This window comes from Ixodes scapularis, unplaced genomic scaffold, assembly GCF_016920785.2.
Source record: "Ixodes scapularis isolate PalLabHiFi unplaced genomic scaffold, ASM1692078v2 PGA_scaffold0__279_contigs__length_252992795, whole genome shotgun sequence".
NCBI lineage: Eukaryota > Metazoa > Arthropoda > Arachnida > Ixodida > Ixodidae > Ixodes > Ixodes scapularis.
This window is the reverse complement of record NW_024609835.1, coordinates 69,191,328-69,207,750: the sequence shown is the minus strand read 5'-3', so window position 1 is coordinate 69,207,750 and position 16,423 is coordinate 69,191,328. Positions and strand designations below refer to the sequence as shown.

Sequence of the window (16,423 nt, the reverse complement as noted above, 5' to 3'; positions counted from 1 at the left end):
CATTGTGAAAGCGTTCAATTTAAAAATAATTTATATTCCACACAAAAAGAAGTAATAAATCGCTCCTACCAATTACTTGAGCCTGAGAATCTTAAACACTGCATCACACTTTTTGGGTCTTTTACTAGGTATCAGTCCTGAAGACACGCGAATAAAATATTGAATGGTTATTTATCGTGTCGCAAAGCTAGTCCAGACAGAAGTAGAGTTATTTGAAAACTATGAGAGAAGAAAACACTTCCTTTGTTTTGTCTTTCCGCCTGACTTTCAACTCTTTGGCAATTCTGTTTATCCAGCTCCGGGTATTCTTGCGATGCGATTATCTTGTACTAATTCTCCTGCGCTAGCTCTTACTGACTTTTTTTTAATGGTTCTTTTTGTATGATTTGGTGAAAGTGTTTCAGGGTTGCAGATCGAAAGGTGATCGTAATTCAACATGTGCATGTAAGTTTAATTAATTTTTACAAGTAGTAAAAACATCATAAAAATACAGAGAAGATTGAGTACTCGTGTTTAAATTACATATTTTAGGCATAATTTAAGTTATTAATTCAGTTTTGAGTGCACACGGGCAGTGTTCGACGCGTTGAACGACACGAAGCTGCAGTGAAACGAAACTGACCAGAGTAGCGCGAAAGCCATCGTGCTCATTACAATGCCATCTCTGGATGTAAATTATTTTGCGCACGTCTCATGCACACTTCACGACATAGCTTTTTGCAAAATGTTGTGGCGAGATAAAAAAAAAATATTGTGCTCTTTATACACATGCGTTTAGATAAAATATCAGTAAACTGGGGTTAAAGGCATGCACAAACATAGTATCGCAAATGGACAGGTCAGAAAGCGCCACCGGCTAGCGTGCGATCGCTGTGCATAATTTGGGACGGATTGCTTTTCGGGAAACTATTTTTCAGGGTTAGGCCTCTTCAATGTCGCCTCAGTGTGTCATTAAGAGCTGGCTATTTAATGCAACACATACAGTGCTTGGAGTTGGTTTAGGTCACCAAACATTTTTTTCCTAAAATTTCATTACGGCTAGTGCATTCTGGTGCCATCTTTGAGCATTTCGTGTTCATAAGAGGCTCAAGGATTGCGGCTTATTCTCAGAATCTACAGGCAATGTTCACCATCTGGAAATGCTGAATAGTTTCCTTCGTTCGGTCTTCTCGTTTGAACTGAAACATTGTGTCAGGCCTACTCTCTAAGAAATGCCTGCCCGTCTACTTAACCGCAAAACACTCAAAGAGCATATCTCCGCGATCTACGAAATCAGCTCAGTGAATGATGGGGCGGAACAGATGCTTAGACATCAAAATTAAGTCTGCGCTGTGGCATTACGCAATGCAAGTATGACGCTCTGCATTGCGTAATGCCACAGCGCAGGCTTCATTTTTAGGTCTAAACGGATGTTCCGCCTCATATTTCGCTGAGCTGATTTCGTAGATCGCACAGATCGACTCTTTGAGTGTTTTGCGGGTAAGTAGACGCGCAGGCATTTCTTAGTGTGTAGGAACTAGCTCAAGCAGCCGGTGCTTCATGATATTTTTATTTGATAAAAGTAGGGGCATCAAAAGAATACCGAAATATTTCTGACGAAAGTTTACGTTTTATTTTTTTTTAAATGTGAATAGGATCAGACAGGTCAGCAGTGGAATGCGCGTGACTGTTTGCCACTTGAAAGGAAGTAAAAGAAAAAAGAGTGAAAGCCGTTTACAACTCCCTGTAACGCCGAATTAGAGCGCAGCTCTTGAGGAGGAGGAGGGAGGGGTACTGGGGGGGCTCACGTGACCTAGGGGGGTCACGTGACCTTGGTGGGGCACGTGAACTGGGGCCACGTGACGATGACAATGCCGATGATGTCATCACTGACGTGACTGATGACGTTATCAGTGACGATGACGATGCGGATACAGATGACATCATTAGTGACGTCACTGATGACGTCACCAGTGATGATGACGATGACGATGCGGATGCCGGTGACGACATCAGTGACGTCACTGATGCCGTCATCAGTGATGATGACGATGACGATGCGGATGTCGGTAACGTCATCAGTGACGTCACTGATGACGTCATCAGTGATGATCACGATGACGATGCGGATGTCGGTGACGTCATCAGTGACGATGACGATGACGATGCGAATGCCGGTAACGTCATCAGTGACGTCACTGATGACGTCATCAGTGATGATCACGATGACGATGCGGATGCCGGTGACGTCATCAGTGACGATGACGTCATCGGGGGATCACATGACCCGGGCGGGGGTCTCGTGACCTCGGGGAGGGGTCACGTGAAGTCATGGGAGTCACGTGACTGCGGGGGTCACGTGACCTCTGGGGGGGGTCCCGGCCCCCCCCCGAGGTCACGTGACCCCGGGGGAGGCTCGCGCGGTGCAATATGGGACATTTCCCATAATGCACCGCGCGGTTACGCCGACGGCGACGCCGACGCCGCTCAAGCCGCAAACGGGCGCCTAAGAGCTGCGCTCTAAAAAAGTGAAAGCCGCTTACAACTCCCTGTAACGCCGAATTAGAGCGCAGCTTTTGAGGAGGAGGAGGGAAGGGCACTGGGGGGGGGGGGGGTTAAACTAACCAGGCGGGGTCACGTGACCTTGGGGGGTCACGTTACCTTGGGGGTCACGTTACCCCCAATGCCAATGATGTCATCACTGACGTCACTGATGACGTCATCAGTGTCAATGACGATGCGGGTACCGATGACGTCATTAGTGACGTCACTGATGACTTCACCGGTGATGATGAAGATGACGATGCGAATGTCGGTGACGTCATCAGTGACGATGACGATGACGATGCGGATGCCGGTGACAACATCAGTGACGTCACTGATGACGTCATCAGTGATGATGACGATGACGATGGGGATGTCGGTAACGTCATCAGTGATGATGACGATGACGATGCGGATGCCGGTGACGTCATCAGTGATGATAACGATGACGATGTGGATGCCGGTGACGTCATCAGTGATGATGATGATGACGATGTGGATGCCGGTGACGTCATCAGTGATGATGACGATGACGATGTGAATGCCGGTGACGTCATCAGTGATGATGATGACGATGTGGATGCCGGTGACGTCATCAGTGATGATGACGATGACGATGTGGATGGCAGTGACGTCATCAGTGACGATGACGTCATCGGGGGTCACGCGACATCGGCGGGGGTCACGTGACCTCAAGGAGGGGGTCACGTGACCTCAGGGGAGTCACGTGACTTCGGGGGGTCACGTGACCTCGGGGGGGTCACGTGCCCCCCATGAGGTCACGCGACCCCGGTGTAGGGCTCGCGCGGTGCATTATGGGACATTTCCCATGATGCACCGCGCAGTTACGCCGACGCCGCTCAAGCCGGGAACGGGCCCCTAAGAGCTGCGCTCTAAAAAAAGGACGAGCAAAAGAGTTACTGAAAAACGAAAACTGCCTTTTTCATATGAAAACTTATAAATACCCTTTTAGTTAATACTAAGTTTAGAGTCAATAATATATAATAAATATTCAACTTTGCAGATCTACAAATGTCTTCATGGCAATAACATAGCTTTACTTTAGCGCCCTCTTGACGTCTCACTAAAAATTATACTTGAATTATTTTCAGCTTCACAAGGAACATGTTATCAAAATTTTCCCCAATCACTATGCAAAGATAACAGCTACGTCACTTATAAATTTTGTTTAATTGGGAAAGAGCCTAGAACGCCGTAAAATTTTTCACAATTATAAACTAAAAGTATGTGACAGTTCTCCTAGTGATCTTCTTGAAATATTTACCATTCAGGTATAAACACATTTCAAAAAGATAATTTTCAAGCATATTTTTCTTCATAAACTACTTTAACGTAGTAATATTTTAATAAAATGAACAACAAGGGCGCTATGTTTTACCAAAAAAAAACAAATGTCTATTTCACCGCCACAAACTTTGTCCAATTTGTTCAATTGCGCTTCTCTCTCTCTCTCTCTCACACACTCACACACACACACACAAACACACACACTCACGAAACATTCGTTTTTGACATTTTCCACGTTTAACATCAGCTGATATCACTTCAAGTTAAAAAATAATGTCGACTCGGCTTACACATTGAGTGTCTAACACGTTTTACCCATCATTGCATTCTAAGCCTTTTTTCTTCTTTTTAACGTAACACTGCATATTTTAAGCAAAAGCTTCACTTGTCCTATTACGCAAAAAAGCGGTGGCGTTGTGCCCGAAAGATGGTCACACCAGTACGTCATCAAGCACGTCTCTGACAAATGAAACACGAAGAAAAGCACAGGAACGCACGTCACGGGAGCCGTCGTGAAGCCGGCTAGGTGCCGTGTGAAAAAGGAATTTATGGGGTGCTGCTGTTCGTCGGAATGCTTTCGCATTCCTGCACGCAAGTAGTCTTCAGTGTTTCTGACGAATTATTTAGTAATCGAAAAATTTGGGCAGGGTGTCCATTAAAGATTTGAATTCTATAAATCGCCATCCTTTAATCATATAATAAATCGATCAATCGATTCCATTAATTCCCACGCACAAAAGTTTAAAAAGCCGAAATTATTTTTTTTTTTGCCTTTGTTGATTTTGTGATAAACGGCGCAGTGTACAATTTCGTATTTCAAATTAACCTTGAAGTGCAGCTGAGAACAGTCAACTGACATTCACATTAAAAAAAAGTATTACTTCAGCCGTAGAGGCAAAGAGGTTCGTTGTTATTCTCCGGCGATAGCGAACTCCTTTGATTGTTCACAATAGACTGCGGCGCTAAACGGACACTTGCGCGACATTGAAGTGGCTGCAACACGTTTAACGTTTCTGCACTTGTTTAGAATTACAACTAGCGCGCCTATCGTTAACGCTAGGTGAAAATTTCACGTAAACTTTGCCTTCATTGTCGTGTAGTCGTCCACGTGTGCGAGGTGAAAACGTCAAATTTTAAAATTTTTGGTTTGTTTGCGAAATTTGAATTGATTACGCGGTTAAAAATTAATTACCGATAAAGCATTACTTGATTAATCGGTTTAATAATCGATCAAGTGCCCATACCTACCCGTACGTACACTCGAAAGAGTTAGGGTGATTCACCATCAAACAAATAAATAAAATAAAACGTAAAAGAGTTGCGAATATTACAAGCACAATTAATTAGCGCTATAGGTGTTCCGATATCCAATTTCTCTCTACTGTCCCATAATAAGAAGAGAGAACAGTATAAAAAGGTAGGAAAAAAAATCTGTCTAAAACAACAAAGTTTATTGAGTCATCTATGCTCATTGTTTTAAAAGTAAGATTTAGACTTTGTTGGGCTCCTGTTCTTTTCATATTTTGGCCACTGTGTATGACGACATCGCCACCTGACTGCGAAAGATCAAACATCCAAAGGCCCCAAACTTGTAAACACAAAGTTGGAGGCGCAAGTTCGCGAAGCGCGCCAATCGGACACCGGCGACGAAAGTGCGAAGTCATCGTCGTGATAGTCCAATCTGAGTGCTCCGTGAACTTCGGCCCAACTCTGTGCTTGACGAGTTTAGTGTCCCGAGAAAAACACATGTTTTTGTCTTCATCGAACAACAACATTCTAAACGCGATCTTCTAGAAAAACCTTCGTAAGCAGCATCACGAGACTTTTTTCACGGGCTTCTGCAGTTGCTCACATCTCAAGATAACGCAGCGTGGGGCCTTTCATATTCTCGCTTCTCGCTTCGTGTTTCGGCGCTCTGATTAGCTACTCGAGCAATTCCACTGATTCGGCTCTCGTGACTATAGTGACTATTGAGGCGAGGGCTTCTATCCTGCTTCGTTAAAACAGTCGCAAATATTGATTACAATATTGCTCAGGAACGCGTAAACTATGATGAGTATACCTTAAATCCTCGCTGGAACGAAGCACTCTATATTCTCTTCACCACTAAACTGAAATGGCGGTTGAACTTGTACGCACACGGAACAACCAACTGTCTGCCTTTCGCCGCTCTACTCTTATTTCTTCCTGCGTGCATGAGGAGAGAGTACGACCACGTGCGGCATACTCGGCGGTGCACTGATCGAACGAGTGCTTCGTTCCCACTGCCCTTTGAGCTCAGCTGTGAATGGACTAGAGTGTTTCGCTGGGAAAACATGGCCGAGGGTTTGGTTTCGGCAGGCTCCACCTTGCCAGAGATTTGTTTCTTACCGGAACTCGTGGGAATTTCCTACTTTCCTTAATAAACGACCCGAGCCGTTAACATTGCCCCCCCTAGAAAAAGCACCTGGAAGCAAGACATCTCAGGCACACGAAACATCATCGTTCATACATGTTGCCGAGGAACGGCGTTGCGACGAAGGGTCGACCGAAAAAGCTGGTCATGTGTCATGCTTTGGCGCCGGCAAATATCGAGGATTATCTGCGGCCAAGGGAAGAAGGAAAAACTTTTCTTTCTTTTTTTTCTCTTACTGGCTTGTTCGTTACTTAGTTTCGCTCGTGTATTTTGAGGATGTGCATTCTTTGGGAATTGAGTCCATTAATAGCTCTTTTTTATGTTTAGTGGAAATTGTTTTGCGTGTGGTGCGTACCTTCGTCGGGGCACTTTGAGCCGTCGAATCCGCACCTCGGCGTGTCCGGTGGAGGCAGTCGCTTCCCTCCGGGCCAGTGGATCATACGACCTGGGACGTCGCTGAAGCTCTTGTTTACGCCGAAGTAGTTGGCCACCACCTGCGATGCGAGCCTCGATGGAAATGCTCTTCTCCCAATTCAAGCCGTCCTTCCTATTCATTCTTTCTTGAAAACACGCTGATTTTTATTCTTTTTCTTTTTAATTAAGTATATTTTGTGATTCCAGCGTAAGACGGTGAATGCATACACCGTCATATATGCATATATGACGGTGCATACATTCACCATCTTGTAGATATACAAGTCATTTAGATAAGATATCTAATCAATGTTGACATCTTTTGGGGATCCTTGAATATTTGGGGGACTATGGTGTTCATGTACCGTCGTAAAAATGCTCGCGCTTTTTCTTGCCCGCACGCACTTAATACCGATACACTGGTATTTAGGAAGACTGCAAGGAAAATAACGAGAACGAGAATTATGCTTCAACCTCATAATAAAATCAGCGTTGTGACACCAAGCATGGGGAAAACAGGTGAAACGTGGCGCTCAGTGCTACAACGCAGATTCTAAGTTTCGGTCTTCAAAACATTTTCGTCCTCGTCATTGGACACACTGTCTTTGTAGATTAAAGTGATTGCCTCTCCGACTGTTCTGCTTGAAAAATAGAAGTCAGATGGCATTTCTAAATAAGTTAAACCCTCAAAAATATTTATTGATGTGCCATCTCGTGATTAGTCTAATTTACATTGTTTAATAATTCGTGGTGTTATTAGTGTAAGCTAATAATGTCGACGGGTTCTACTTTGAAAAATGTATGTGAATGGAAGTATAAATGGAAGTGACATGTCTACATTTCAGCCAAAGAAAAAAAAATTGGTAAAGCTCTGACTCGTTGAATAAATGGGCTAGCTGGTGCTGGAGTTAAAAGCAGCATGAACAATGTTAAGATCTGCGTTGTTTTCTGTTACGTACTGATGATCTGAGTTTAGAATAGTAATATGTCGTAATAGAATGGTTTCTACCGCCAGCTTTATTGGGTCTTTTCTGTATTTGCCTGCTGGAACATAAGTGACCATATGCGTCGTCGAGTGCGGCCCGCGCTACTTACCGAGGAGGCCACTCAAGCATTAGCAACCCCGCAATAACCAAAATATGTCGTGGTATTCCGGCGCATTTGTGACTGCTCCAATATCTGGTCAAACGCAGACGAAATCTGTGCAGTGGCATTATGAATGTTGTATGTTTTTCTGCACTTGCATTTCCTCTAGCTTCTGGTTCCGCATCGTCCTAAAGGGACCTCAACTATTTACATACACCCCTTTTTAGCAATCGTAACTTGAAATGCCATGGTCCAGTGCTTAGCTCTAATCTTGCAAGAAATACAATTTGTATATCTCTACCCAGTTTCGAAAATTTCGTCATTATTAATTATTTCAAACTCTCTCGTTCTTTGTGTTTTACACTTGTAAACTTAACAAAACAACCAACAGCTTTCTCTTCTACTCGGTTGTAAACACTCGTTCGACTGATTTTTTTTAAGGCTTTACCGATTGGTTTAAAAAAAAAAAAAAGAATTGAAAGTTACACAATCCGGTTCGTTCAAATCAGTAATACGGTCAGGGTGAAACAATATAGCGGGCTAATTGTCACAACAAATCCAACAAAAAAGATTTTTTAACATATAATTTTTTATTAGTGAAAATAACCATAAGGTTGCATGCAGAAACTGGCTGAGCTTTATTAAAAAAACACTAAATAAATAAACTTTTGAACAGATTTTTGAGGCTCGTGGGAAGCGCGGTGATACGCTAAGGTTAACACTCGTGGAACACGCGCAATGCTATACGGGTGCAAAAACGCACCTGCACGGTTTATTTTTTAACTTTTTTATCATATGATTTACATTTTCGCCCAGGACTTTGGCCCCAGCAGCATTGCGCCAGTTGGACGAGGGATAACTTTAACATACACCGCAGCGCTATAAGCACAGCGCTGACTTTGCACTTGGCGCGTGCTGACGGGAGCGTTCACCATATTTGTATCGCACCGCCAAAATTGTTGCTCATGGCAGACGATAAGTATCTGAGGACACAGCGCTCCGCTGCCTGAGAGAACCGGCCATTAACGCACCTCCGCGCTCTACAAACGCCCAAGATCTTTCTAAAGTTAACCTATTTAGTAGTTTTTGATAACGGTCAGCAAGTTTCTAATTAAAAGTATATGTTCATTTTTACAAATTAAAAAAAAAAGTTAGTTAAGACATTTTTTTTTTTAATTATCCGACTTACCGCTCATTCACTCTGGAAGTAGATTCGCGTTCTCAAAGTGGTTGCGAACGCGGATGTATAAAGATCCAGTACAATTTCACGTGCATTTTATGTCATCAAGTGCGCGTGAAATTGAACTGGATCTTCATACACCCGCAATCGCAACCACATTGCGAACGCGGATCCACTTCCAGTGTGAATGAGTGGTTACCGTGCCGATTAGTCCCCTATATTTTGTCAACCTGGCCGTATAACTCCCATGCAAGAACTGCCGTAGTGTGGCTTTGACGGTTATTCTTTAAACAAACCTGTCTCCCCCCCCCCCCCCCCCCCCCCAGCGCTATGCAGTGTCCCCCCCCCCCCCAAAAAAAAAAGAGAGAAAAAGAATAACAGCAACAACAACAAGCATATATATATAAAAAAAATACGCAGCCACCCACTCCAACGAATGACTGCTTATCTATGTCTCGCAGGGCAAATCGTATATCAGTGACTGACTAAAGTACCTCAATACGTTTTTTACAAGTAACGACAACCACCACAAACGACAAAGCACATTCCGCTAGAACGAAATGGCGGCATTCGGTTCAAACCTCTGCTGTGCGCCGCCATTCGCTTCCTAAAACCTGCACCGTCACGCAGTCGGCGCTTCAAAGAACGTCGCCACTTGTGGGAAGCTCTTATCTAGGGATTTTATGACTGACATCTACGGAGCGCCCCTATAGTGAATGACGAGGAGCAAAAAAAAAACGGTTTTACTCGACAGCGTTATTTTCCCAACATCTTACCGATTGTTCTTGCTAAGATTTTAATTTTGAACCCAACCTCTGCTTACAAATGTGCTCATGAAGTTATAAAGAGTAGCCCACCGCGTGTTCTTTCTAGAGATACACATACAAATAATGCCACCGTATCTATACTGTTCTGCGGAGCAATAAATAATATAACTAATCACTGCAACTGTACTGAAACAACTCGTCAAATATTGACGTGATTTTTTTTTCTCACGAATTTACTCTTTTAGGTAATGTTTATGACCAGAACGATAGCCTCCTATGTACTGCAAAAGTCAAATTTGGGGGTTTTAGTTGCCAAACCAACGACGGGCATCTGGCACGCCCCAGCGGAGGACTGAGGATTAATTTCGACCACCTGGGGATCTTTTGACGTGCAACCGAAAGCTCGGTTACACGGCGCCTTCTCCGCAATAAGCCTCCGTCAGATTGCGGGCACCTCGGCCGGGACCTCCTATGTACTGCAAAGCCCGTCATACGGAACAATAAAGCGCCCGGTCGCCGGAAAAAAGAGAGGAGAAGCGGCAGAACGGCGAACGCAATGGTGGCGCAGAGGGCGCATTCTCACCTGCGCCAGTGGACCTAGCGGTCTCTCGCCAAAATACATTTGTATTTATTTTTTCTCTTTCGCTTTTTCTTCTTTCCCCAACGCGGTGGCGGCGAGGCAACGCTGGTACCACTTTCGGTACGACTACAAGACAAGATCGAACTACGAGCGGCCGGACGCGTACACATTGTGCAGCGTAAAAACTACGCATCTTTCTGCTCTCTCCAAGCTCGTTATTTCGTTCCTTGACAGGTTAGTTATCCTGGGTGCTGAAAAAACAAACAGCGGCGCTGTGAGCTTCGAGTCGGACGTGTTTCAGCGAGCAGTGAGTCGGCGGTGATGGAGAGCTTCCATCTGCGAAACTTCGTCAGGACGCTTTCAAGTCCATGGATATCTACTCTCCATGCCATCTACGTTTTGTTCTTTCATCATTTAGCTGTACAAACACGAATTGCAGTCGTCTGTCATAAAATCCAAAGCTAGCGAGGTATCTTATAGATGCATAGATCGCCGGACGCTCTAGGCAGGAGATTCTTACCTTTGATCGTTCTTCCTTTTTGTCACACCCTGTAACACTTCGTCCCGACAAGATGTTGCTCATACACTCCATATAGCAGATCCTAACCAAAGCCCAAAGCAAAACGAAACAGCGGTATCACGTAAGCAGTACAACAAGCTGAAAGGATGCGGCCGCCGTTGCACGGAGCAAGAGGAGAAAGGCGTAGATGGACGCCCGTTTTTTTTTCTTTCAATAAAAAGAACGGGAGTGCTTTCAAATTTGTCCTCTCGCGCTCTGGTGGCGCCACCAAGAAATCCCCTCCAGGACTCTTTGGTTATCCTTTTTCTCCGCTTCTCCTCTCCCTTTTTCTGTGACCGCTTTGCTTTGGGTTCTGACAGGCCGCTAAGTATAAAGGAGGCCATGCCACAATATAACTCATATGGGGGGAAATTCAGGCAAAGGATGAAAGGAGAGCACACTAGGAGGGCTAAATGCCGAGCTCTAATTTGAAGGGTTGGCGGGCAGACGCGAAGTTCGCTGCCTTTATGACTGTTCGAACACGTCCAAACGCCGGCTTGAGGCGTTCGCATTCAAACAGTGAGAAGAGACAAAGGCAGCGTGTTTTTTGCTTCCACCTAAAGTCACTCGATACTGGGAAAGTAACGCCAAGGTACCCGTATGGCCTCCATTTTGGTTGATGATATGAGCCTTTTCTTTTTGACCTCTCCATTCTTGGCAAGCCGATCCACAATAGCGACGAAGCATAGCTCTATAAAGACATTTTCTGTATACCCAGACTTCGTTATCCAGACTTCGGCGAAACAAGTGCACATCTTCGCACTGCCACCACATGAAGCGTCGGTGCTTGGCGCCATTTAAAAATAATTGCTCTTTCTCGTAGAAATAGGCAGAAAGGACCATTTCGTTAAAAAAAAAACTATATTCCTGAAGATAAGCCCGATTAATAAATTAACTGCATACACAGCGAAAAAAACACACACACACACGCGCTTATATGGGCGAGGAACATATTCAGAGGAATTTCACACCATAGCGATCTCCTCGCGACTGGTTCAGAGCGACCGCTTCGAAGCTTAGAAGATTTGGAAGGGCCCAAATAGCGATCGCCATGGCAATACAGACCGCACAGCCAAATACCTTGCAAGTTTTTGGGCGTCGGTATCTTAGTACCAGTTTATGTAGCAGGAAGAGAAGACAATGGAGATATTTTCCCCTAGGATATACTGATTTTACACCTACCTACTAACCATTCCAACGAGAGCTCGGTACGCTGTCGTCCCCACCTCTCACATACCCTCCTCTCCCTTAGTTTTCGCCCGTATTTATGTGTCGTCCACGTGCCGTCTGTACGCGACGCGCATCGTCGACATTCTCTGTGGGTCCTGGTACGCGTCTCAGAAAAATTGCTACAATCTGACTAGACCGAAAATAGTGTCTGTGATATGGAAATGAGCACGACGCAAACATGCGAATACTCCTGCAGAGTCAAATATCCTCAACTATTCTAGTGCTTTCCTTGTAGATGGCAGTCATCTTTTTTTTTAATACTATGGGGAAATTGATTATTTCTTAAAGATAAGTATAAATAAAGAGTATGTGGCGTGACGGCGCAATGGTACGGGGCAACTGTTTTAGAGATGTGTAAACTCTAGTTAAAACCAATCGTCTTTCTGAAAGAACGCCATTTTTGTGAAGTCGGAGATTTAGAAAAAAAAAAAGACGCTAAAGGCGGGTCAAAAAAAATATGCGGCATTATACCGCATTGCGACATCAGATCAACAATATTATTAATACATTTCGTCCTCATCCGAGCCCAAATAATATTAAAACCCTGCAAGGGCAGTGCTAAATATTTAATGTACCCTTATTCTTCTAATATATAATTCATAATTTTCAAACTTCGTCCCATACATTTTGGACAACATTTTACTCTGCCAGGCAAGACGCAGACTTGCAAGTAGACTTTTATACATACGCTCGAGTCAATAGGAAGTGCACGCAATTAAAAAAAAAAGAACTACAACGTTAGGATTCCTGCTTTAGGTCTCCAGACCAGGAAACAACTTTACAGCTGGTGAAAACAGGGTTCGCTGCTTTTGAGTTAAAACGACAGCTGCCTCTGTCGTTCTCAGTAAGTGACTGCTCGCCACGACAACTTGGTGTATAGATTCCCCTTTTTTTCTACCACAGATTGGCTGCTATGTTTTGAATATGCAAGAACAATCGCAATTCTATTCTTTTGCGTCTTTGACCATTTCAGTGCATGAACTTTTTGAGATTGGACTTAATGCAGTCGCATTTTTGTTTTTGTTTACACATCTCGTTTACGTCAGTTAATGTAAAAGACACTAAACAGACTCGACTAAATGTTTTTTTTTTTTTACTGCCCGCCAAACTTTATTGGTGTGCGTAGCTCGGCAGCAAACTAGTTACCTTAGTCGAAGACGTGCCAGAATGCTTGCAGGATTGTTAGGAGCTTAGCTAATTTGAGAGCGATGCCACAAAAATAGAGCCTTTCCAATACCTCAAATTGTTTTGACACCATCGGTATAAGCGATGTTGAGGGTGCCTAAACACAAACCCGTTCTAGCAGCAGCGGCGATTTAATCTTATGCGGGATCAGCACGCACTGAACCCAAGGAAGGCTCTCTGCAATTTTGCAATGCAAAGTGCGTGGGGTACCGCCCCTCAATATGAGTTTCAACCATCTTTCTATGGCAATATTTTTGATGCAAAGTTTAATAACGCGCATGCCCAATCATATATGTCGATGTTACAAGTGAAGGAGAAAACACACACACACACAACGTTGAAGCTACGAGTCAGAGGTATCAAAGTTTTAAAATATTTGAAGAATTCTATTTATTTGCTCGACTTCGCAGCTCTCACCACAATAACAAGACCTGCGGAAAACTAGTTTAGGGGCTTTTACAACGCGGTAGATATTGCGAAAACAAAGGGACTCGCAATAATGTAAACAAAAAAAGAAGATGCGACGCAAACAGGATCATATATATATGGTGATATCTCATATTTATACGGGGAAGCTGTTTCTCGCTCAAATGAACAATCTCATATACATATACGACGAAAACAAAAGCGACAACTATTAAAGAGGCGAAACTATTGCTCGGATTTTCTCACATCCCCGCCGAAAGCTGGCTCGTATAAAAAACATTGTTGGGCTATTTGTTTGCCTTTTGTTTCCTGCTCAATACATATACCACCTCCACTTTGGACGCTGCCGACGCGGACTTGATGAAGGAAGCTGCCTCTCAATTCCCTCGGTCTTTCCATGGCTTGTTTCGAACGCGAGTGTCGTACATTTCCGGGATTTCAGCGCCGTGTTGACAACGCAGTTCCCTCCGTGGCTGCGGAAATAACAGGTACGTATATTGACTCACTTGGAATTCCTTGGTAACCGGATCCATGTCGAGGATCGAGTAGTCGGCGTCTCGGTCCCCGTTCTCGTTGATCCTCACCGTGCCCGTGATTCCTGCGTTGATTTTTTATTTTATTTTACTGATTGCTTTCTATTCGGGTACAATGGGATTCAGCTCTATTGCGAGGGAGCCTCAGAAGGGAAAGCTCAGAAGAAATTTTTGCTTCAATCGTAACCTCGCGCTTCCGCGAGTTGAGCAATATTTTACTATCTTAAAACGAAAAAAAAAACACATTTTTAGCTTATTTAAAACAAACATTTACTTGCTAGAATTCTACGGATAACGTCGTTATCTCTGGTTGAACAAAGCAGCTTAAAGAAAGACTGGTGTGATCAGTATAAAAAGGTGCGGGGTTTGACCAACGTTAGGTATTCAGTGAGGTATATTGCATAATTAAACCACAGTTCTCATTAATACTTGAGGTACATGAAGTGGCATGACAATCAAGGGCAAAAGTGGCACTAAGATTTTTTTCTTTTTTTTTTTGTAATATCACATCCGCATTCAAAGTAGCAGACTTCTTTGTTTCATAAGTTGCTGTTTGTCTGGGAATTTCAAGCCTGAAAAGCCTAAACAAGTGGCCAAGGTAGGGACAAACTTGGCTTTCTTTTGCCCGAGTCTGGATGTAATGGTCCTAAATCGCCAAAGGAGTGCAAGGAATAGGCTTCACTTCAAGCTGTTGGGTTTTCAAGTGGCAACTTTAGGTCTAAATTGCGAAACAGGAGCCAGATTTAGGATTCACTATTGGTTCTTTGGTTCATACGTGGCAACTTTGGATTATGTCTGGCACTTAGGTATTTATATGGCTAGCCCGAAAAAATCCATACGAAACGCAAAGGAAAAATTATCTGGCATGCACTAACTATAACGCCTGAGAGGAAAACCTAGGATTGCCTCGCTTGTGCCAAGTTGGACGTTTTTACAGAGGTGCTGTTAAGGGCTAGTTTCCTTAGTACCGTGTCCGCCAGCAAACAAATCATGACATAAAACTCCGGGCAGCTACCGCCATCTATGAACAATGACAGAAACCAAACAACCGGCTTTTCGGTTGTCTGGTTGCCGCCGCCGCTTATAGATGGCGGCAACCTTTCCAGCCTTTCCACTCTGGCTTGCCGACTTGCTGCCGGCCATTACTTCATTCCCACCATAGCACAGCTTCGCTGGTCTTTCTTCTTCACCAGCGTGGAAAAGGTCAATGTTTTTATTTCGGTCGGGCTACCTCGGATATGTTCTTCGCAAATGCACCCTGGTTTTACAGTAATGCGAAGAATTATTTTTCAAAATCTTGTTTTAATTGCTAAAAGGATATTTCTTTTGAAAGAACATGTCTGAAGAACTTTTCGTCATTTTGTATTCTCCTTTGGGGGTTCATTTTTGTTTTGTGTTCTCGCTATGCCTAATAATAACGGGATGTTAATAACGTTATGAATAGATCGCATCTTTGGGACATCCAATAGAATATGTCGATTTTATTCTTCCTTCTCAACATCCGGTAGGGTGACTTTCACGCAAAATGACTGGGTGGTCATAGTACGCATCGCCAAACACTACTTCACCAGGAGGTATTTTTCAAAAATTATTCTAATAACTCCGAGACTATTTTGAAAATAAATCTAACTAATTCAGTTTAAGTCCCGAATCGGGCATTCGTGCCTCCCGCTCCTTTAATATCAATCATGAAATTTAAGATCTGTGCCGTGGTTCTAAATAAGCAAATAAATATTTCTACGTGGCTTCCCGCAAATTCAGCTCAGCATGACTCGGGTGGAAGATCACTTCCGGTTCAAGTATTGTTTGCATGCTCTAAAAAAAGGGGAAAAAAAGGTTTGCGCGATGTTTGGTCCGTTTAGTAATTACACCGGAATTTTGTTGCGCTTTCCGCGTCTATCGTCTTGGAAGATACCGCGACCGTTGGGTGTAATAAGAGGCTGTCAGGCGCGTCAATTTTTCGACCGGCACTACGAATCATTGATTTATTTTTAGATAATGCCCTATGACGTTCTAAACCAAGGATGCACAACACCCCGCTCTTTTGGCGAGCGAAGATATTTCATCGAACAAACACATCATATCTTGTGCAAAAGAATATTGATTGGAAGATTGCAAATTTTCAAGATTCAGCGAAGTCGAAAATATAAAACGTTTATTTTGAAGCCAGACGTTCTGCCGGCTCAATTTCTAGATTCCATACTTTGGACGCACATACCAACTTGTTATAGAGTACA

General features: G+C 43.7%; 1 protein-coding gene across 1 annotated transcript in view; it reads right to left on the bottom strand.

The window, feature by feature from the left end:
* The window catches only part of LOC8043723 (atrial natriuretic peptide receptor 1), a 214,104-nt gene that overhangs the window by 102,742 nt on the left and 94,939 nt on the right, over positions 1-16,423 (bottom strand). Inside the window, exons 5-6 of the mRNA XM_042292130.1 lie at positions 14,160-14,251; positions 6,582-6,720 (exon numbers count right to left, since the gene is read on the bottom strand). Coding sequence (XP_042148064.1) covers positions 6,582-6,720; positions 14,160-14,251 — 231 coding nt within the window. The remainder of the gene's footprint in view (positions 1-6,581; positions 6,721-14,159; positions 14,252-16,423) is intronic.